At 41.2% G+C, this 22,400-nt stretch overlaps 1 protein-coding gene across 4 annotated transcripts; it reads right to left on the bottom strand.

Annotated features, from left to right (window-relative positions):
* Nucleotides 1–1,324: 1,324 nt before the first annotated feature.
* si:dkeyp-115e12.6 (centromere protein F) lies at nt 1,325–21,637 on the bottom strand. 4 transcript variants are annotated; one of them, XM_035161268.2, is made up of 19 exons: nt 21,423–21,637; nt 18,990–19,070; nt 18,638–18,809; nt 17,494–17,690; nt 16,893–16,996; nt 16,521–16,582; nt 15,885–16,149; nt 14,172–14,368; nt 13,401–13,526; nt 13,120–13,248; nt 11,085–11,207; nt 10,118–10,253; nt 8,245–9,710; nt 6,936–7,772; nt 6,274–6,608; nt 6,041–6,131; nt 5,032–5,602; nt 4,139–4,267; nt 1,325–4,041 (listed from the first exon to the last, which is right to left on the bottom strand). In XM_035161268.2, exons 3-18 carry the CDS (start codon nt 18,797–18,799, stop codon nt 4,152–4,154), a joined length of 4,917 nt encoding a protein of 1,638 aa, XP_035017159.2. In that variant the 5' UTR covers nt 18,800–18,809; nt 18,990–19,070; nt 21,423–21,637; the 3' UTR covers nt 1,325–4,041; nt 4,139–4,151. The 4 variants fall into 4 exon arrangements, with proteins under 4 accessions (XP_035017159.2, XP_035017162.2, XP_035017163.2 ...); XM_035161271.2 differs by having other exon boundaries at nt 14,172–14,365; XM_035161272.2 differs by having other exon boundaries at nt 15,885–16,146.
* Between the last annotated feature and the right edge of the window lie 763 nt (nt 21,638–22,400).

The following is a 22,400-nucleotide window of genomic DNA, read 5'->3' as shown; positions in this document are numbered from 1 at the left end:
AAATCATTTGGCTCTATTTCTCATTGAGCCAACACTGAGGTCAGAGCGAGATCACAGGTTCACAACTCTGCTTCTCCGGTTTAGCACACTGGGAAAGACTGACGCAAAAGAAAAATGATGGGATGGTTTTTGACTACAGAAGTAGCCAAGAAAACGATAAACTGGCTAAGAAAAATAACCTCTGAACAATAAATTACTATCAAATGCAAAAGCTGCACACACAGGAAGACAGTTGCATAAAACTTTTCTGTAGTTGAGATAACTTTTATGGGCAGGAATGTTAGAGCAGCGGACTGATCGTCTGATTTTAAATCAGTCTGACAGTATTTCCTATACTTGGTCAACTTTAATCAAAAATGAGAAAGGAGCACACATGCAGACTGAATATAAAACTAAGCATCATGCATCATGTAAAAAGAATTTACATATGAAGAGAGAAATCAGTCTCTGATATTATACTTCATATGAAAAAAAAAATGTTCATGTCTTACCTTCAGTTTGGAGAAGTGTTGCTATCGCCTCATGCAGCATGTGCTGTTCTCTCACCATTCACCGAGGAACTGTGTGTGTGTGTGTGTGCATGTGTGTGTGTTGTGAAAGTGCATGTGTGTTTTCTCCTTGGAAGGTGTTTCCCCATTCTTGTGACCCTACATCACTCTGACAGAGGAGAGCAGATTGGAGGAGGAGGAGGGGGAGAAGAAAGGGACGAGGCGTGAGTGCATGTGAAGTCCATCGCCGCACAGCGAGTGTGATTTACTGCCTTCAGCGCAGAGGAAGAGCAGAGGGCCCAGAGTTTCCTGAGCTGGACGTGGGGGGGCTCGGCTCTCTAAATCCTTCGCCTTTCCAACCCGTGTCTTTTTGGGAAGTAAAAAGAGACACTTGTTTCTTCAAAGTCAAAGTTATGCTCCAAACAATTTTTCTTGCGCTTGAGGAGGAATTGCAACATGAAATAAAACAGGCTCTGAAAGTTGGAGAGCCCAACTCGTCCATTCACCCTCCAATTCTCTGCTGCTTGAAATCTTTCAGTAGCTTCTCAACAATGTGTGCATGACCAAGAGGCACAAAGACAGGACTTTGGTAATTGAGGAAATACTTATGTGATTTTACCAAGATATTCCACTTAAACCCTTTGAGGCTCTCCTCATTGAACCAAGGAACTCATTTAGGCTTAATTGAACGCCAGCAGTAAAAAACTAAAAAAAATCCTCACACACACCGACAGCGGACCAAACAGCGCTACCATGACAACGAGGAACACAGCCCGACTTCACATACTCAAAGGCGCTGACGGATAAAGGAATCTAACAGAGGGACAATGGATACATTAAATTCAAGCCTTTTATTCTAGTCAAAAACACAACACAGATACATTCACATCAAAGTGTCCAAAACAAGGCAACAAGATACACAGTGAACCTCCCTGCTCAGCCCCCCCTCACCGCACTGCAGATCTCAGCGATATGAAGGCAGCTGGAAGGGAGGGAGTGTGTGTATGTTTGTGTGTGTGTGATTGGTGACAACATGGCAGATGAACAGCGACGGTACTGAATCGTAACCGTCCAATGTTGTGAGTTAACAAGACAAGACCAGGAAGTGACAACTCCCCCTTAACATAAAATATAAACATAAAAAAAAAACTAGATCAATCCACACTTTTAACACTAACGTGTCAACAAACCTTCAGCCTAAATTATTTCAAGTAACACTGAAAGACAGCACAGCAGGGTTTTAAAGGATAGGTTCACACTTGCTATTTAAAACAACACCCACATGCTTATCTGTAAATTGAAAGAATAAACAGTTGTGTTGATAGTTCATCTGTCCATATTGGCTGCAGGACAACCTTTATTAAATCAGCGTCAGTGTTATTAAAGGGGGACAAAGTCACAGGTCCTATTTCTGAAGCTGGTACACGCCTTCAAGAGTCTGAGTTATACACAAATCAAGCATCTATATTCCAGCGTTGTCTTTGTAGTAAGAAATTCCCTCATTCAGATACAGTCCCTCCACTACACCTCGAGTAAACACTGCCCAGTAGAATCTTGAGGAGCAGATTTTGTTCTGTAAAGAATATTTGTGGAGGATGTCCACATGCTTTGATTAAAGGTTTGGTCACGCAAAGATTGGAAAACAGAAAAAATATAAAATTGTTTCTACATTTCATTGGAGTCCCTGCGATTGGTGGATCGTCTCACAGTGGAGAAGTAAATAAGATAAAAATGTACCTGTGCCAATCTTTGGAGTCATGTTTAACTTTGTGCTGCAAATTCACACCAATGTCCAATAGCAAGCTATCTTGACAGGGCTGACCAATGAGAGGACAATGAGCCAGAGTCCAAAATGAAGGACGTCATTGTTTATTCAACTTCCTCTGTCAGTATAAAGACTGCTCCGGAAAGAGCAGCAGTTCACAGGTAGTTAATGGGACAAATGTGTCTTTGGCACAAACTGTGTGAAGCTACTGTCCCGACAATTAAGGACAAAATGGTTTTCAATGATGAAGTCAAAAAGTCAAAAGAACAGTAGCAGAAAAAAATCAATTCATTATGTGGGAGCTGTTGAGACTGACTGGCAGTAACCATTTCCAAATAGCCTCCCAGTATTGTCACCCAACTTCCAGTCCAAATAATTTCATACAGATGAACTATCATTGCTTTGACAAAGCTCCTTAATCAGACGATTGAAGTTTTCTGCTTAACTTTAGTTTGTATTTCTATAGAGAATGCAGACTGCTGATTTTCTCCTCCATTTTTCACATGAAGGCTACTTTAAAAAAGGATCTTTGCAGCCAGGAGCAGGCAGAAAGTAGACCTATGATTTACAATGTACCTATGAGCATGTGAGTATAACTTTAAGAATAGAACCTGTAATAATGTGAACCTGTCCTTTCACTAACAAGTGAAACCTTGGAAGCGAAGCAAAGTGGTGATTATCCTCTGGTATGAGGCATAATGAAACTGTACATGAATCAAAGTCATTTACAAAATCTACACTATACATACATGTGGGCTACTGGTGTCTATGATGCAGTAACAAATGTGCAATCCATCAAATTAGTCAAATAAATAATCTCTGATAAATCAGAAGAAACCAGCTGAAGTAAACACATGTTTAGATTTTGGTCAGTTCATCACACAGTTACTGACTAATGAGTCCTCATTAGAAGGAGAAGCAAAGCAGCAGAGGGAGGAGAGAGAGAGAGCACAGGGTGCATCTCCATACATGGAGCGGAAACCACTGCACTGAGTCATAGACATGTGCTCGGCCCTCTCTCTCTCTCCCACACACACACACACACACACACACAGGCGCATATACAAACAGTAACATCCAGAGGACACACATGTTTTATTCACATCTAATGTCGCACACGTTTTCACTTAAGTTTAACGCAAGTTTTGTAAACACTTGTCCTCTACTGAAACACATTCAAGTGTCCATAAATAAGCCACCTCATGAATCAAAAAAGAAAAAATACAGATCAAATTTCCACAAGAGGCCCTTCTTGGCTTCACCCTTTTGGAAAAACAAGTCAAACTTATCTTGACAAGTGCTTGTTTAAAAAAGCATCAGCAAGGCACTGTTTCGTTCAAAGTAGGCCGAGGCTGGACTCATACCCTAATCCTGAGGTACTGAAAAACTAAAACAGTCCCTTTGTAGTGGTTAACTTCCCGAAAAATCAACAAACATCACTAAATCACCACTTCTGCACCTAAATAAACAGGCGGGTGTAACGTCACTGCAGCAAGACGGACAATTATGTCTCCTCACAGCAGTTAGAGGATAAACTAGTGACCATTAAGACTTTTCAGGTCCACAGTGGAGGAGTTCATTCTGCCACTGCAGGACCGGTTACCTGCTAACACTTGTTTAGAAGTCCAGGGTGAATGCGTCATTTTTTTATACTGGTTCTATGTTGGTTTGAAGAAAGAAGTGCTTCATGTTGCTGGTGACAGGAGTTTCCTTGTAGACAGGCTGTTGTTCATCACTGAGGTTCAAAGTGAATCATTATGATTCGTGATCAGTTCATTTCCACCAGACCTGAAGACAACCAGCATGAAAATCAAAGATTATCTTTGAGTCCTGGACTGAGTCAAAACCAACACAGTGTAGTTTATGGTCTTTGTCTGGAGGTTACCTGTGGCTGTGTTTTAATCTGTCTCCTCCTCCTGTCCCAGTTTCTGCGGGACAGGCACAGCAGACGTCCCCAACAAACCTCTTCTCACGATGTAGGGACACGAGGGACCACTGGGGATGTCGGCAAAACCTGCAGGATGGAAAGAAAGGGAGATGGAGAGATGAATAAGAGGATTTGGGAAAGTAGATGAAGGACAGACTGAGAAAGCACAAACATCTGGAACCTTTGCTTCTTCTGCTTCTGTAAATTAAAAGGGTCAAAAACTCCCGGCAAAGATTCCACACTGTGTGACACAGACAAACTGGTGTTACACGTGGCATCAATTGCACTTCTGTCCGTCCTGGGAGAGGGATCCCTCACATGTGGCTCTCTCTGATGTTTCTACTCTCTTTCTCCCCCGTTAAAAGTTTTATATTTTTCTCCTTATTCTTGTTGAGGGTTAAGGGCAGAGGATGTCACACCTTGTTAAAGCCCTATGAGACAAATTGTGATTTGTGAATATGGGCTATACACATAAAATTCGATTGATTGATTGATTGATTGATTGATTGATAAATGTTCAAAATGGCGTAGCGTAAATACTTGTGTAGGCTACTGAAATAGATGTACGGAAAAACTGCTAGTCTACATTTATCGAAAGTTGAAAAATCTGCCTTCCAACCACAAAGTAGTTTTAGGACACTTTGAAAACAAGACATTTGTCTTATTTATTTTCCTTTAAGCACAGTTAGCCAACAGAGGACATGTTTTCACTTAAAATAGAGGATAAAATATATCACCATTAAGGTGAGAAAGGTTTTGTATTTAATGTGCATTTCCACAATTTTACACACAACCCAAAGTGATTCAAGCCTGATAGTTTAGACTGTCAGTGTTTCAGCTGGTGAAGTTACCTCTCATGACGACCTCTGGCAGTCCATACGGTTCATACTCTGTGTCGTCAAAGGCAGCCGACAGCTGCGTCCTGTTGCGGCGGATTCTTTCAGCTAAACGGGCCGGGTCAGACGGGATGGGGAAGGAACCTGAAAACAACATCTTGTCTCTTGACTTTGCCCCCTCTGATGATGGGATAAGAGACACGGGAGGTGATTCCACTAAACCTAATTCATCTTTCTCCTCCTTCTCTTCAGTCTGTGTGTAAGCAGAGTGAAGTTCAGATGCTGTTGGAGCGCTGCGAGGATACAAGCTCTCCTCTGTTTGACTGCTGACACTCTTCATGTCTGTCCTGGCTGATCTCTCTGAGGAGTCATTGGTTGTGTTTATTTCACTGGTTGTTCTGGAAGTGTTTGGTTTGGCCACTGGATTCTCCGTGGGACACTCTGCTGTTTTGGTTTTAGTTGGTCCTTTGGTGACTTGTTGACCTGTTTTCTCTGAAGACATTTGGATGAGTTCAGAGTCTCTCTTGTCTTTGTGCTGTGATGGACAGGTATCTGACCACTGCACAATGTTTTCTTTCTCCGATTCCTGCATCAAAACACAAAATATACAATTAAAGGCCTAAAGAAAATATGTGGACAAAAATGTACAAACTGAGGAAAAACAGGTATTAGTATTTATGGCTCCTCATTTTCTTTGAAGTTTCCTGGAAATAAACTATTAATTATTCGAAACTTAATTCTCCATATATGCTGTGTCTCATGCTTCTCTGTAGACATATTTGACAATTTGTCCTGTTCAGCTAATCTTCTTGGTAACGACCAAAAACTGCACGGGGTTACACTTCCAATTAACTTTTTTTTTTTACCACATCTTTTATTTTCTGTATAATTTGCACATTACACAGCTCTTTTACTGCAACTTCCTGGGAAATTATTTGGGATTTACCGAACCTTATTTGGAAAATTAAGCTTTAGTGGAAAAACTAATTCAGTCCTTACTCCTTCTGAAAGTCAAGTAAATCACCTTGTCAGGGTCCTGGTTGTATTCCTGAAGAGCTGCAGTCTGTTTAAATTGAAGGAAACTCTTTGGTTCAGGAACGTTGCTGTGCTGCAGTCTTGGTGTAAAAGGATAAAAAAAAAAATGTATTTCAAGCATACATGGTAAGACAAGATACAGTACATTCATCAAACCTTGCAAATATACCCGATTGTATTGTATAAGTCGTTTCCACATTTTTCATTGTGCGAGTGTGTTACCTGGAGAACAACATGCGGCCTGGCAGTTTGTTGGAGGAGCAGGAGAGGAATAACTCATCCTCTCTGATGACTGTCACATTACTGTTGCTCTCCTGAACCTGAGCGGTCGGAGCCTGGCTCCTGGTCCCTGGTGGGATGTGGGTCATCTCATCAGTCTGTAGCTGCTGTGACTGGGATTGTCGGACAGCAGAGTTTTGGTCCTGGTTGTCTTTGTTGGGAAGGTTTTGGTCAATAGTTGGAGCTGGTTGTGAGGCCAGTCTCCACAGAGTGAGCTCCTCGGTCTGCTGCTGAGTCTCCTCAGATAGAGCCCGAATCTTCATCTGCAGCGCCACCACCTGGACAGGACAGAAAGTACAAGACAGACTGAATGAAACAGACATTCTTAATAAAACTCAAAAAAGAAGAACATGAGTGATAAACAAGTCGATCTTTACACAGTAATTCAGATAAGTTGGAATCATTTAGTTCCAAAACATTTGGTAATACAAAAATTGGATTAATCTTTTACTTTGCTATACCAGAAGTATACGAAATTCAGTTTCCTGAATTAGTGGGAATTAGGTGCTGAATAGTTTTAGGAGAATGTCAGACTTAAATGTATGTATGCAAGCTTCTTAGGTTTCTAACTTGTGATAAAAATAAACACAGTACACTGTCACTACCTTTTGCTCTAGAAGGTTGATCTGAAGACAAGACGCTTCCTCCAGCTCTTCTTCTTCTTCCATTGTTGTTCTTTTTTCTTCCCTTTTTATTTTGTTTTCATTATTCTGCAGTAGTGACTCCTGCCCTTCTGGGGTGATGTTATCTTTCATACTAGGTGGCCTCTGCTCTGTCAAGCAGGGCAGAGCAGCATCTCCTGTGTTATGGCTTTGTTTGACTGGGTCTTCTTGGTTTTCACCGTCTGTCTGTAAAGCCAGGTTTCTGGTTTCTGACATGGTCACGCCTTCTATTCTTTGTTTCAGCAGCTGATTCTCCTGTCGCAGAGCAAGCAGCTCTGACACCACGTCTACTCTGCCTCCATCTCGACTGCTCTCAGTCTCCTCCATCACACAAGCAGAATCAAGATAACTCTCAGTCTTGTCTGAGTCAACAGAAACTGGATGCTGTTCACTTAATGCACGGTCCCCTTCCCTGCTAACAGGTGTTGGTGTTTCTGCATCAGTCTTAGTTTGATCGTCATCTCTCTGTGTAGTAGAATCTCCATCAGCCAGTGACTGTGTAGTGTGAGATATGACAGTACAGTCCAGTTTCTTGTTTGGTTGTTGCTCTGTGGTCTCCATCGACGTCTCATCTCTACTTTCTTCTCTTTGATCGCCATTTCGCACCTTTGTAACTTCTTTTTCAGCCTTGAAAGCTTGCAGCTCTTGCTTATATCGCTGCAGTTCCTCTCCCTGGCTGAGGAGGGCACCCTCCTTCTCCTGTAGCTCAGCTAGAAGGCCTGAGATGTGCTGACTCTGCTTCTCGAAGGCCATGGTCAGCTGCTGAGTCTGACGTGTCACCTGAGAAGAAAAATATATAAGATAGAAACAGTGGAAGAGAGAGAATAACAGGTAATAAAACTACACCCTCTTCACTGCTGTGTTTTGAGAACAGCTACAAGGAACATGGCATCATAAAAAAAAAAAAAACTACACTTTTCAGTCACTTACTTCTTTACACAATCAATTGATATGATCTTTTCAGTCTAAAAACCAAATGTCGACCAGGAGAAAAGGAGAATGCATGTAATAAAATCACTGGTATAAATTAAAATTAGCTTCCATGAGAAAACAAGTTATACCTCATTAGCATAGGCAATGATAGATATATGAGGTATGTAATTCCATATCGGCCTTCATTTACCTCTTTGTAAGGCAACTACTCACAGCCCAAGTGTTATAATTTTGTACATAAAACATTTTCTTTGTATTATATAAATATAAGTCGTTTTTCTGTGGCTGGATAAATGAACTATACCGATGTATTATTTACCTGGCTCTGCAGGACCTCCAGTTTAACCTGGCTCTGTTGAGCACGTTGCGTTTCCTTTGCTTTCTCCTTGTGCAAGCGGTTCACCTCTTTTTCCATATCTGGGGAGGTAGACCCACATTTCTGGAGAGGAGAAAGTTCTCCTCTCTGGTCTGACGGTGGAGACCCTGCCAGATACTCTTCCGAGTCAGAGGCCACTTGACCCATTTGTCCTTCATCTGACAGAGGCAAGCGTTCGGGATCTATCACTGTTTGTTCTTCATGAATGAGATCTGCTGTTGCCTGAGATACCAGCATGTTGAGTTGGTTAGTGGACTGACAGAAGAGAAGGTGCTGCTCTGGAGAAGGGAGGAGTTTGTTGTCACAGTGAACAATGTTGGAATTGAGCTCATCATCATGGAGAGTTAGGTACTTCAGCGGGCTGTTGGTTATCAATAGTTTCTCCTCTCCTCCTCTCTCATCTTCTTCTCTGCTGCGCTTCAGTTCTTCCAATTCAGCTTTAAGTTCTGCAAGTTTTGTGCTCAGCTCCTTTTTTTCATCTGTGACCATGTTTGTTTTTTGGTTCCTCTCCTCTTCCTCTCTCTTTCTCTCCTCTCGTTCTAAAGCCAGCTGGGCTTTTACCTCCGCTAGCTGCTTCTTCAGCTGTATATTAAGTTCTATCATTTCACTCTCTCTGTCTTCTAATTCTTTGTTTTTCTCCTCCTCCTGCTCCTCTCTCTCGTTCTTTTTACTCTCCTCCTTTCTGCTCTTCACCTCTGTCTCCAAAGCAGCCACAGCGTTCCTCAACCTCTCTGTCTCAGTCCTTTCACTCTCCAGCTGAGTCCTCCATTCCTTTTCCTGCTCCCCCTTCTCCACAGCCTGGCTGGAATGTTTGCAGCTGAGCTGTTTGAGCCGGGTCCTGGCCTCTGCCTCAGCCCTGCGTTGGACTTCCAGGTCCTCCAATCTTTTCTGGAGTTCTTCGCGCACATCATTTATCTCTGATCGCAGCATGGTGTTAATTCTCTGGAGGTCTTCAGAGGCCTTGGCCTGCTCTGGCTTTTCAGAAACATCCACAGAGGCGTTGGTGGACATACAGAGTACAGGATCAAAGCCGGAGTGCTTCTGTGTTCCAGAGCTGTCACACTCTACCGCTTTATTCCTCCTCATGTTCCCTTCTTCCTTACTTTTCCTCCTGAGTCCTTCCCTTTGTAAACTCTCAGACTCTGAGGAGATGACGGCAGTGATGTGTTCAGAGTCGATGCCTTCACCTGGCTCTCTGTCAGAGGGGTAACATGCTGTGATCTCTGGTCTTTTCTCATCCATGCTCTCCTCCTCCTCCTCCTTTCGTTCGGCTCTTACGGTAGCGGTTGTCCTCTTGGTGTGAGTTGACATTCGAGAATGAGGAGCGTGAGAGGGCTGAGGGGAGAAACTCTGTCCAACCGGGCAAAACTGAACAGTTTGTGGAGGAGGTGCTGGTGCAGCTTTTTGCTCTGGATTTCAAAAGGAAAGAAAAACAAACAGAAGGAAAAAAATGACAATTTCTAATAAACCACACATGAACTTAGAAATAAAAGCCTGGATATAGATCTGCCTTTTTAATAAAATGAATGCATCACTAGATTAGTTTATAGTATTTTGTGAAAATGATGAACCATGAACCAGCAGGAGGCAGCACTGAGGTCAGAGACTGATGCATTTGTGTAGAATTAACATAGCATGAACTGTGAATGATCAACAGGGAGTCGACCAGAGTCCTGGTTCAAACCCCTGGGTCAGCAATTATTTTCCCAAGACAGTGAAAATGATCTTAAATGTGTGTCTTTCAATAACGTATTCAATTATTATTAACAATATCAGTGTGCATCTCATGATTGATGGATTTGTCTTCTCTCCTCACCCTGCAGGTCTTTGAGGAGACGCAGGGCGTCTGCTCTCTCCTCTGCCAGTCTCCTCCCCTCCTCCTCCAGATCTCGCTCTCTCTTCCTGCTCTGCTCCAGACTCACCACCACACCCTCTGCCTCACGCAACGCTTCCTAATGAGGAGGGAAAAAATTGGGTGGATTAAACACAATCAAAATTTCCATTGTAAGGACTGAAGTTGGAGTCGTCAGTTCTCAGCTGAAGCTTATCCATATACAATGGCCTCTTAAATGTTGCAGAAATAGTAAATGTCATATATGAATAGTATATTTGTCTGTTGACTTTAAAGCATCTACATCTGCTTTTATTAAACTGTCCAGTTCACCTTTAATTTCTTACACTTGGACATAAATAACTAAATACGAAATGTGTCTAAATTATTAGTTTTAATATTTGCACCTGTATCTGTGCAGCTCTTAACACCATGTGATGTCGAAAGCTGGTACACACGTAATCAGCTCCCACTAACAAATGACTCAACTTAGCTTTTTGACTGATTAACTTCCTCTGCAGTGTGTTGGCATCAAGCTTTGGTCTTTTAAATCAATTTGAGCATTTTAGAATTTCTGATGTATAAGGTCACAAGCTTTTCTTATGTGCAAGTTCATCCAGATTCAGCATTTCAGTACAGTCGGATATGAAGTGATTCTTGTCAAAGTGACTGGTGGGGGAAATGGTTAAAAAACTAGGCTCTTAAGCTTTCCTGGTTTTCTCTCAATGCAACGTCTTTAATAAATTATCAGAAAGCAGCTGGATACTCAAATAAGCCACTTATTGTCTAAGACTGACATATGACACATTGAGGTGTTTTTAAAAATTTACAGAGTTCATTAAAACCCACTGTCCAGGTAATGAATAATTGATGCATGCAGAAAGGACCATCACTAGAGTGTGTGTGTGTGTGTGTGTGTGTGTGTGTGTGTGTGTGTGTGTGTGTGTTTTACCGTTAGTTTGGCTTGTGTCTGTGTTTCTTTTCTCTGGCTCTCCAGCAGCTGTCCCTCTGTCCACTTCAGTTTCTCCTTCAGAGTCTCCAACTCTTTGTCCAGTGCTTGTTTCTGTAGAGACAGCTGATGGAGAAAATAATAAATCGGCAGCTGCTAGAAAACATGAAAAACCAAAACCAAAAGATAACTGGAGGGAAAGGACGTGAGAAAAAAAAAGATCAAGTCAGGGGTAAAAGAAAAAATAAAGACTCAATAGCTGCTATTGCAGGTGTAGGAATCAGGACCAGCGAAGGGAATGGGAGGCAGGAGAGCGATCAGGGATCAATAGCGAGCATACGCTGTGTCCAATGTATTGTCTACATCTCTGGGGAAACTAATGAAGACTTAAGCTGATCGGCTTCCCACCAGTGCTGATATTAAGTACAATCCAATTAAAGCTCACACATTATAATTTTTAATCCAAACAAACCCTTTGTTACTGTCATGCTTCGGTCACGTCATGTTTACAACTCACTGCTGTAAACATTAGGTCATGTTTTTGTGATGGTCATAAATCAGACAACATCCGCTACTAGATTGTTCTACGGTGTCAATTTTCCAAATAATTCTAAGAAAGCTCAGAACAGCCAATTTGGAAATGAATGCAATTTTATGTCATAAATAGTTTAATTTACTAATTTCCTCAGGCACAAAAGTCATAATTATAGAGAGAAATAGCAGGAACTGTTTATCTTTTCACTTATTTTCTTCAAAAACTAAATTCTCATTAATTATGCCTGCAAACAAATCAGATAAGTGGATTATTTTTAAATGTTTCATCAAGTCTATTTACTGCATACAAATATTTAGAGATTCTATAAAATTATTGAGATTGTATTGGTTACTCATCACTGAAACTGCATGCACAAGCAAAGAATAAAATATACTCCATTAAAAGGCAGATCAAAATATTCACACGAGTTGAATTAAATCTGCTATCAGAAGCTACGATTACATTAAACCCAAACTGTGCCTCTATTGTGTGTTTACTCTATGTGGCCTTATCAGATATAACAAGATAACATCTGTGTGGTTTACAAAGTGCTTACAGTGAGGTGTTAAGGGACAATGTGGGTCGAATGAAAGGTCATTGCTAAGAGTTTTTACAAAATGTCTAATAGTGTAGGAATGAAGGTCAAGCAAATGCTATGTTTGTTAGTGGTAAGAGGCTCACCCTTGTTCAGAGATTTAAAATCGGTTTTACCGTTCTGCCGATAAATAATACCAAACTCCACCAGGTAAAAGAAATCGAAATAAGAAAAAAGACAAAAATACAACACTGTCTTTAACCATAAACACACTCCTCCTCTACATTCATGCAACTCGCCTCAAACACACACCTTTGCACAAATGTTCAAACCCTCTTCACCCTCATCCAGTAGCCATGCCTTCACGCCTCACTCGATGAGAACAGATTATTCCTCACACACAAGTTACGAGCTATGAGTTTTATTTTCATGCTTCACCGACCAAAGCATTCTGCATCGTCAAACACAGTCACACTGTCATTACCTTCGCTGCTCAACCTTTCCACTGGAGAGAAATCGAGAGGAGAGGAGGGCGAGGCGGACAAAAGAGCAGGTGGGGGAGAAAAAAAAGAAACACAGAGCGCAAGAGAGTGAAACAAAGAGTGAGAGAAAACCACAAGGGCAAGAAGCAAGCGTGTGAGAAGAAGTCAGAGACGTTATTATTACTGACGTTCGGTACAAATAATACAAGTCCGGGGAGAAAGGGCGAGGGAGAGAGGAGAGGGGATGGCGACAGACAGTAGGAAAGAGAAACAGGAAATAGATGAAAAAACAGATATATAACCTCAAATATCAACAATATGTACAGAACAAAATGTTGGTCCTTAATTTCCAGTGTTTTTACAAATTGGATTTTAAACTAATCTTATCTTATCTTGGTAAATCCATTAGTAGGAAAATGCTATCAGAAGGATTGTTTGCCTTGTCCATGTGCTTGATCGTGAGCAAACGTAGGTGTGATAATTTACCTTGTCATTCTGAGCCTGCAGGGCATTGTGGAGCGTCCTGGCCTGCTGCAGCTCCTGGTTGAGCTTATTCACCTCCTGCTGATGCTGCTTTTCAAGCCACTGCCTCTCTTTCTGAAGCTCCAACATGTCCTGAAGGCAACACACAAGCATCTCTGAATGTGAGCTGCTATCTTCAACTGTAATGTGGAACAAGGATGAAATCAAACTAAAAGTAATCAGAAGTTTTCCCTCGCCTCCTTCAGTTTCCCCATGTGTCTATCATCCATCTGTCCCTGTCTCACCTTCTGATGTTGTTTCTCCATGTCCTTGGTGCGCTGTTGGTGTTGCAGTCGGATGCTCTCTGCATTTTGCCTTTGACAACGAAGCTCCTCTTGTAACTGCTTCTGCCTTTGCTCAGCTCCTGATGCCTGCCACACAAAAAAAACACAACACACACTCTTTAATACTGACAATAAGACAACCTTAAGGTGTCATTATCTTTGATACCACTATGGGCTTTGAGTGCGTACTACAGGTATTGATATAGATATTGGAATTACTGCACAGAAATAAGTCATATATTCAACTACTCCACTCTGCCACAGTGTTAAAACTAGTTAGTGGTTTTATGTTGTGGCTTATCTATGTTTTACTGTGATGTCTTTCACTGTTTTTAACTTTGTCTAACTTGTACATCAGGAAAGCATTTGTAGCTAATAATCAGAGAATTATTGGTAGAAATGCATCCTCTCCCCAGCATTTTAGACTGTTTGCCAAAAGGTTAGATTTCAGAAAATATTTGCTTGATTGTTTTACATCACATAACAAACAAGTTTTCACATGTTCAATGTTTGTGATAATAACAGACTGAGTCACAAGTAAAATGATACAAACATGTTTGTCATTTTAAGTGAGGTCAAAGATCATTGTTTTGACAAATGAGGCCAACGCCCATTTTGTGCCAAAAATAGCAGGGCCCCTGGAAAATTAGGACTAGTATGAAACATATTTGTTTTCAGTAGCAGTAGCAACCCCAGCAGCAGTATCAGTAGCACCAGTAGTGTGGTTTTTACCCGTTCACTCTCCTGGGTGATGCGTGTGTGCACCAGACTGAGCTCATCTCGAGCTTTCTGCAGGCTGATCTCCCTGGAAGTGACGTCTTTCTTGCTTTGCACCAGGTCGCTCTGAATGGACTTCAACGTCCTGGTCTTCACAGAGAGCTCCTCCTCCAGACAAGACACACGGCTCTTTATCTCTGACAAAGATACTGCTGTATGGAGCAAACACACAGACTTAGTGGTTAACAAGCTGATAGAAAAAACAAGTACCCCCAAAAACCCTTGAATTACACCACTGAGAGTTATTTAGTTAGGAAACAGTTGAACAACTAACACTGATATTATCAGCTAGAGTTGGTTGATTTCTTACAGCTGACCACCAACAACAACACAGAAGCAACACACAGTTGGAGTCATGACAAATAAGGTCAATCCATACAGACTGATTCACTGACAGCTGCTGATTACAAAGCGAGGGATGAAATCAATTTCCTGACTGTCCAATATGTTGTCTTGTATAGTTGTCCTGTTGCTCAATTATATATTCCCTCTGTGTCCTAGCAGCAAAAAGAAACATTTTGTTACAGGATGAACTGATCCCATCCTCCACACACACACACACACACACACACACACACACACACACACACACACACACACACACACACACACACACACACACACACACACACACACACACACACACACACACACACACACACACACACACACACACACACACACACAGTGCAGCTGACAAACAGTTAAATGTAGTAAGAGCCACTCTACAGTGGATCCAGCAGGAGTCTCCAGCTGAGCCAGTGCTTTCTGCACAGCCTCTTATGTAACCCGTGCTGTTGACATTATACAAAGTACATAACATTCAGGATGATTACATTGCTTTACTTAGGGTGACTTTGCAGCTGTGGTCTCACCAAGAAGTGGAAACCTTAAATTAAAACAGATGAAATGTCATCACTATTTTGTCTCTTATTGCTCAACCCAAGAACGCAACAAAAACTGCACTCCAGTCAGATTACTCAAAAACTGTCAGTATATTAGTCCTAATCGAGAAATATTTGCTAAAACTTATGTCGAGCTGTTTACTGAGTGTTTTTTGTAAAAAGAAAGTGAAATCAGAATTTGGCTAATAGGCAATAGTCATCAACAAAGTATTCTAACTAGAACTTGCTGGTCATAAATACAAATTTAAGACCATGTGCATTTGAGCCTTGGCTGCTTTGACTCAACACAACACAACAATTGGTCAACAATTTTAACTGTTAACAGAATCTTTTGTATAGTTAGTTATAGTCTTCTTATTGGCATCTGTAAAATGCTGCATTTGAGCTAGAACATCTTACATTTAAGTCTAAATTATAAGATAAACAATCTCTCAAACCAGAATTACTGAGGTAAAAGGATAGCAAGGGCTGCAACTAATGATTCATTTCATTATCAATTATTCTGCATATTATTTTCTCAATTAATTACACATAAAAAACTCTTTGAAACCAAAGAATATTATATTTACTGTTACTGTTACTGAAAGAAAAAACGCAAATGATCATATTTGAGAACATGGAGCCATCGCATATTTGCTTTTTAGTCCTGATGTAAGATTCAAGCTGCCAGGCTGAGATGTGTGTGTTTATTTTCAAACTGCAGATGGGCAAAACCCATTGGTGCCCTGTAACCAAGGTGTCATTATGTGGCATCCACACTCACTGTCGCTCTCTGTCCTGTGGTCCTTCTCTTTCCCACAAAGCCCCACTGCCAAATGGCCTTGAGTGATGACATCAGTGCAGGGCGTCTGGGGAGAGGTCTGGGATTGTCTCCTGTTTGTTGGCCTGGTGTCATCCCGTTCCCACGGAAACACAGCCGAGGGAGTGGAGAAGGACTCCGATTGGTCAGACGGGTGGCGGTGGGGTGTGCTCCTGTGCTGTTGTCTTGGCAGTGAAGTTGTGGGCATGTCTGAGAACTGGAGCTGCTGCTAAAGGGGGAGAGAAGAATTAGATAAAAAAGAAAAAAAGAAAATGTGAGTCTGAACATCTTAGCGAATTTACAACAGGGATCCTGGACTCAAGTTCTAAAACAAGATTTTATTGAAGAATGACTATAGAGCAGGGTTGGGTGACGTCTGACCTCTGGACCATATACGGCCCAAGAGACAATTTGATACATCCAGTGAGACAACTCAAAATACATGAAACAAATAAGTAAAATAATGAAAACAAGTGAGTTTATCTCGAGAAACTCAGATTACTTGCCAAAAGATATCCAAAAACTTTGATGAACACTCCAACAAATTCTCAGTAAACATAGTTGAGGATATTTTTGTTTGATTTATATGCTGGCACTTACTCGGATGTGCTTGCTCTGTGCTTCATCTCGATGTCCCAGCTTCTCCTCTTCCTTTCTGCTCCCTACAGGCCAACAACACAACATATGCATTGGACTTACAATACCAATCACTAATGCTGAACAGAAACATCAGCAGCAAATAACCAAAGTGGTTTACTGACATGGGAGCAAAGAAAAATTCATCAGTCCCCAGAGAGTGAAAAGCTGGGAAAGGATAGGGGATGAGGGAGTTTATTTACAACACATATGTTCCCTTGGGAGTCTTGTGGTTTTATGTTTAATTTTCCAAACTATGCAGGGCCTTAATAACAAGATAAAGACAAATGGATACGGGAGAATAAACATGGGAGTCATAAAGTTACAGGGACGTACCATTATGTTCCCAGGGTGAGGATGTATTCCAGCAGGGAGTAGAAAACAGAGTGGTGTCTGCCGACCTGCTGCTGTTCTGCAGCTTCTCAAGCTCTGCCTCCAACCTGCCAGAAAGACAAACAACAACGGTCCAGTGAAAGAGATGAAGGATTTGTCTTTTATTAAGGCACAATAAAGCTTTAATAACAACTGAGAATGATAACAGTTTCATGCTATCTAAAAATGTAGGCAAGGAAATACAAAAGAAAACAATGGGCCTATTTTATTTTCATTCTGCAAACAGTAGCCTCCATTTATCATCAATTATTATTTACATTAGGAACAGACTTATCTTAGTTTTATACTAATGATGCTAAATCACAATGCTAATCTGTTCCTTTCACTGCTCTACTATAATAGCTTGGATTTACTGGACATCATCAATTGGGTTGATGTCAATATTGTTAATGTTATCCATTTGCCTTTTGCAGGGAATTCATGTTATTTCTCAGATGTTTAAATTTAAATTGTAAACTCTTCTTAATGAGAATGCAAAACGCCTTAAATAAAACACAACAGACAGAGAAGTTCATTGTCTCAGATGATTTCCTGTGGCGCTAACCTTTTGACCTCCTGGGTGAGTTTGTTGTTGAGGGTGCGGGCAGAATCTAGCTGGCCCTCAAAAGAGCAGACTTGTGCCTGCTTGGTCTGCAGCTCCTGGGCCAGGCACTCGCTGCTGATCACTGCTGTCTTGGCCTCCTCACGAACATTCTGGAGCTGCCTCTGCACAGAGTGGAGCTCCCCGCGCACCTCGTCATACTAATGAGGGGAGGGGAGGTGCACACGTTAGGATAACAAAAACTGAAAACAACAAATCCTGTGAGAGACGACTGGCTATGACAGTGTATGGCTGAATCATACATCTTGTCAAGTACAACTCATTTACTTATTAAAGATCGCCTCTGAACTGCGTTATCACTGAATGCTCATACACTTGTTACCATCTTTTAATGGACAGATAGAAAATAGATAAAAATAACTAAGTGTCACACCAAGTTACGTCTGGGTTTTATATTGAAACCAGGGTGTGGCTGATTGAGGGCACACTATACTTTAGTAGTATACAACATAATCTTTTAATAGACACAGCCAAACAGACTTTATCTGGCTTGACAACAATATAAACTTAGATAAGAGAAATATGAGAAATAGGCCAACAACACACTATGTGACAACCAACTCTGAAGCATTGTATCCAGATTAGTTAGTACCTTATAAACTAAACTTCCACACTTCTGTCTAAATCATGGACTGTATATACGGATGACACGTCTTCAGTTTGTCCCACGATCCAGAAATGAAGCCAAAATAACTCAGATACAGCTGCAGCCACCTTGCACCTATTAAGTTATATGGAGCCGGTGCAGTAGCATTCGAGGGATGAAGTAGTGAGGTCACGGCTATCTCTGCTGTCAATCATGACGTTTCACCCTGTTTTCATAGAATCAAATAACTAATTAAAACCAAATTCACAGGAACAAACATCAATGTGATAAGAACTACCTAAATGAAAAAAAATATCTTTGTCGTCCATCTTTATTTTCAGTATTTGGTCAAAATCAATCACACTCTTGAGTCAGCACCTCTGTTTGTTTGTTTTTATACTCATTTGTCACAATGATACATTTTGCAGAGAACGGCGAAAGGTTGAATGGTAAAATGGTTCCCCACACTTGACCTGATATAACCAACGTGGCTGATTTTACCTTTAGAGTCTGTTTTTCAAGGTTAGTCTGGATGTTGTCCAACTGCAGCTGTTTCTGCTTGGTCTCTCTTGACAGTCGATCTTGTTGGACCTGCAGCTCCTTCACCTTTTGCAGGACCCGTCCAGACAGGCCCACTGTCCAGTCCTCCTCAGCCCAACTCATCTCTCTCTGTCTGGGTTCGACAAGATTGGAAGACAACATCAGCACAAAAAAAACTCAAATACAAATTCATTTTTACTTTAAATAGTTTGTTTGCCTGGATTATGAAACAATCTGAAAGTATTTTCTTTCTAATCTAAAAGCCCTGGGTTCAGAGGGCTGGAAATGTAGCCCAGGAAATGTGCCAGCTGACCTGTCCTATTGCTGCTTGACATATCCAGAAGGAGCCATGGGAGCCAGTGGGAGGAGTGAAGAAACCAGCGACTCACACAGTCTGAAACAAAGAGGAAGTACAGGCCTGACAAATAAGGACTGCAGGTAGGTTGGGACAGAGGATCCAATCCATACCACACTTATTCAAACACGTTTCATCTGTGCCTGTGTCTCCTGTCTCGAATATGTTATGCTGCTAAGGCTTTGATCCCTGGAGGAGACGCTGGTTGTCACCGCTGGGCAGCTTGAACTCATTTTTCCAACACAAGTCGTCTGCAATGTTCAAACAGCACTTCAAGTTGATCATAAATCCCTTCTCTCTCTCATAGTCCTGCAATAACAGCGACATATAAACATAAAACCAAACATTTATACTCAATACATCACATCTGACAACTGCCTGCAAACGCTGCATTTACCAGCTCTTTGTATAATGCAGGTAAACAATGTATATACTATATCCACACACATACTGTAAATGCAGTGGTAAGAGGGAGAGTGTCAGGTTATGAAAAGCTGATCGAAAAGGAGAGCCTAGCCAAACCTGTACAGGTTGATTCTGAACCTTGTTTTGATTTGCATTCCAGTCTCAAGGCTATTAACAGCCTACAGTCAGACAGTTTCCACCATAGCTCACAGGTTGTGACACTTTGTTTACCTGCCACTGGAAACAACAGGTTCAAATACTAACCTGAACGGACACATCTATTAGTGAAATATACAACACAAACCTAGAGCGGTGAAAAGAGACCTTAGTGGAGGGATTTCTTCCAAGTGAGTGATTTCCTGAAGCTGACATGTTGAGCCTTGTATTCATGAGAACGAGATCCTGGTTTAAAAGCTTTATTTAGTTTTATACAGGCTGCAACAATCAGTTGTTTTCAATAATTTACCCATAATTCTCATCATTCATTAAGCTGTAGTTTAATGTGAAAATAATACCTCCGCAAGTTCTCAGAGTCCGAGGTAACATCTCAAATTTGGTTATGTTGTCTGGATAACAGTCTGAAACACACACCGATTGAATTTACGATGGTGCAACGAAGAGAAAAGTAGTAAATCCTCACATTAATGAGAAGGATGGAGCAAATTATTTTAGGCATGTTTCCTGGTAAACCAACTTTGAAATTAAGCGATTAATTATAATTTTCTGTCATGAACTAATCACTTCAGCTCTATTTATTGTTATTTATCAGACTTCAATCGAACAATCTCCTGTATCTGTAACCAGGACTGTCCCTGATGGCTTCACAGGCCACAGCCATTTGTCAAGCTGGAGACATGTTGGCTTCTCCTCTGACCTCGTGTACTTGCAACATCAGTGGTTTGACTCAAGCTGGAGACCTATGTTGAATGTCATCCCCCCTGCAGCTCTGACCCTGTGTTTCCTATTTATATCTTCTATTAAATGTCCTTTGGACAAAGTTGGAGACAGACATGTGTGACAACAGTCCCCAAATGAATCATATGCAACAAATAGTGTTTGCTCCAAGAAGCAGACAAAGAAGATGGTTTAACAGACACCAAAATAACCACATCATAAACCACAGCAGCTGTGTGACATATGCTCAATAGGCAAACATTAACATAGGGCTGAGCAATAAAACAGTATAATTATCATCAAATGCACAAAGAGGAGACATAATTGTTCTACCTCGGAAAATGTTTTGCTGTTAATTAAATGTTTGTCATTCTGTGCTCAAAAAGAAGAGTTTAAAACCACAACCTTCACTCAGGAGCATTAATCAATCTTTAAACTTAAAAATAATAACACATGTATCATGATTATTATTGATATCGCCTGATTTAAATGATTTCTTATCTTGATAAAGCCTAAGTTTTGACCATGTCATCCAGCCCAACTAAGACCTACAAATGGCTAAATGACTCATAGAAGTAATAAATAGTGTTTTGTTCCAAGAAGAAGACAAGGTGGAAGGATTGTCTCTGACAGCCAGATCACCACATCATAAACAACAACAGCTGGACGACGTTGCTCAATAACACCAGACCACATGAAACGACATGTTGGTGTGTGCACACTGTGTGGAAAACCATCTGAGAGCTCAGCCTTATTTGACACCTCCATGAATGAGGGAAGCTGCTCATCTTCCAGAGCTACATGGACGAGTTGATCCATTGGCTGATAGACAGCGTGGATCCAGAGGCTGGCCAGTGTTCAGTGTGATCACGAGGTTCAAACAAAACAAAAGACAACTCACATCAGCCATAGAACAGAAACGTCCGTTAAACGTCCCCCACGAACAGTGTCAGTGCCAGAGCCACAGCTGCTGCCCGCCTGGGACTCCTCTGTCTGTGGGCAGCGACTGACCAAGTGACAACTAACTTAGCCGTGTAGCTACAAGCTAACCCAGACGCCACTTGGAGCTAACCCAGCTCTAAAGCTACTTACCGACACTGGGAGGCGGCTACAAAGAGCCGCCAACTGCCGGGCGGGTTCCCGCGGGCTGACAGCGGGGACGGAGCTCTGATACCGCGGGTTTAAACCTCCAGCACTCACCCGGTGTTCACTACCGACAGAGTGAGTTTGAACAGAACCGACATAGTGACTGACGTTCACTGACACTGTCTCATTTCTGACCTGATTCTGACCGTGTGTCTTTGGCACGAGGCGGGGCGGGAGCTGGTGACGTAGCACGATGTTTTGGGCTGGGCTGAGGCTGGAGGAGCACGCGATGAACCTCTGATGACCTCTAGTGACAAATCACACTAACACACACCTCTCCTGTTTCACTGGCACGACACGTTACTTTACTTTACTTTACTTTACTTTACTTTTACTAAACTTAATTTTCTTTTACTTAATTTTCTTTTTCATTTTGAATTATAGGATTTATATTATTATTATCATCATTATCATTGCCACTATCATAATAATAATAATGATTAGTGGTGGTAGTAGTAGTAGTGGTAGTAGTAGCAGTAGAAGTAGTAGTAGTAGTAATACAACAACAACAGAATTTGATCACCAAACCCTTTTCCTAAATAGAATTTTATAAAATTGAAAGTGAAAGTGATAGAAACACATTCGGCAATAGGAAAGTGTTATATGATTTTAAAGATACCGTATAAAAACTGCACTAAAATATATATAATATTCTTAAACTAATTCCAACGATAATAATAATAATAAAAGATTAACATATTTCACACTTCACAGGGTCTACGTACATAAATAATGTGCAGAATTGAGCAAGACACAGCTTCATCCCTGACCAGTGAACACACAATTATTAATCTACTTTCCAGACACTAGAAACAGTGACTGGCCAACAAACTTCACCATCACAACTGAGCTGGGTCGATGACACTAACACATGGACGCCCGAATACATTAATATTGTGATGTAAAATACAACATTTAAAACAT

This window comes from Hippoglossus stenolepis, chromosome 7 (assembly GCF_022539355.2).
Source record: "Hippoglossus stenolepis isolate QCI-W04-F060 chromosome 7, HSTE1.2, whole genome shotgun sequence".
Lineage (NCBI taxonomy): Eukaryota > Metazoa > Chordata > Actinopteri > Pleuronectiformes > Pleuronectidae > Hippoglossus > Hippoglossus stenolepis.
This window is presented reverse-complemented; position numbering and strand designations above follow the sequence as displayed.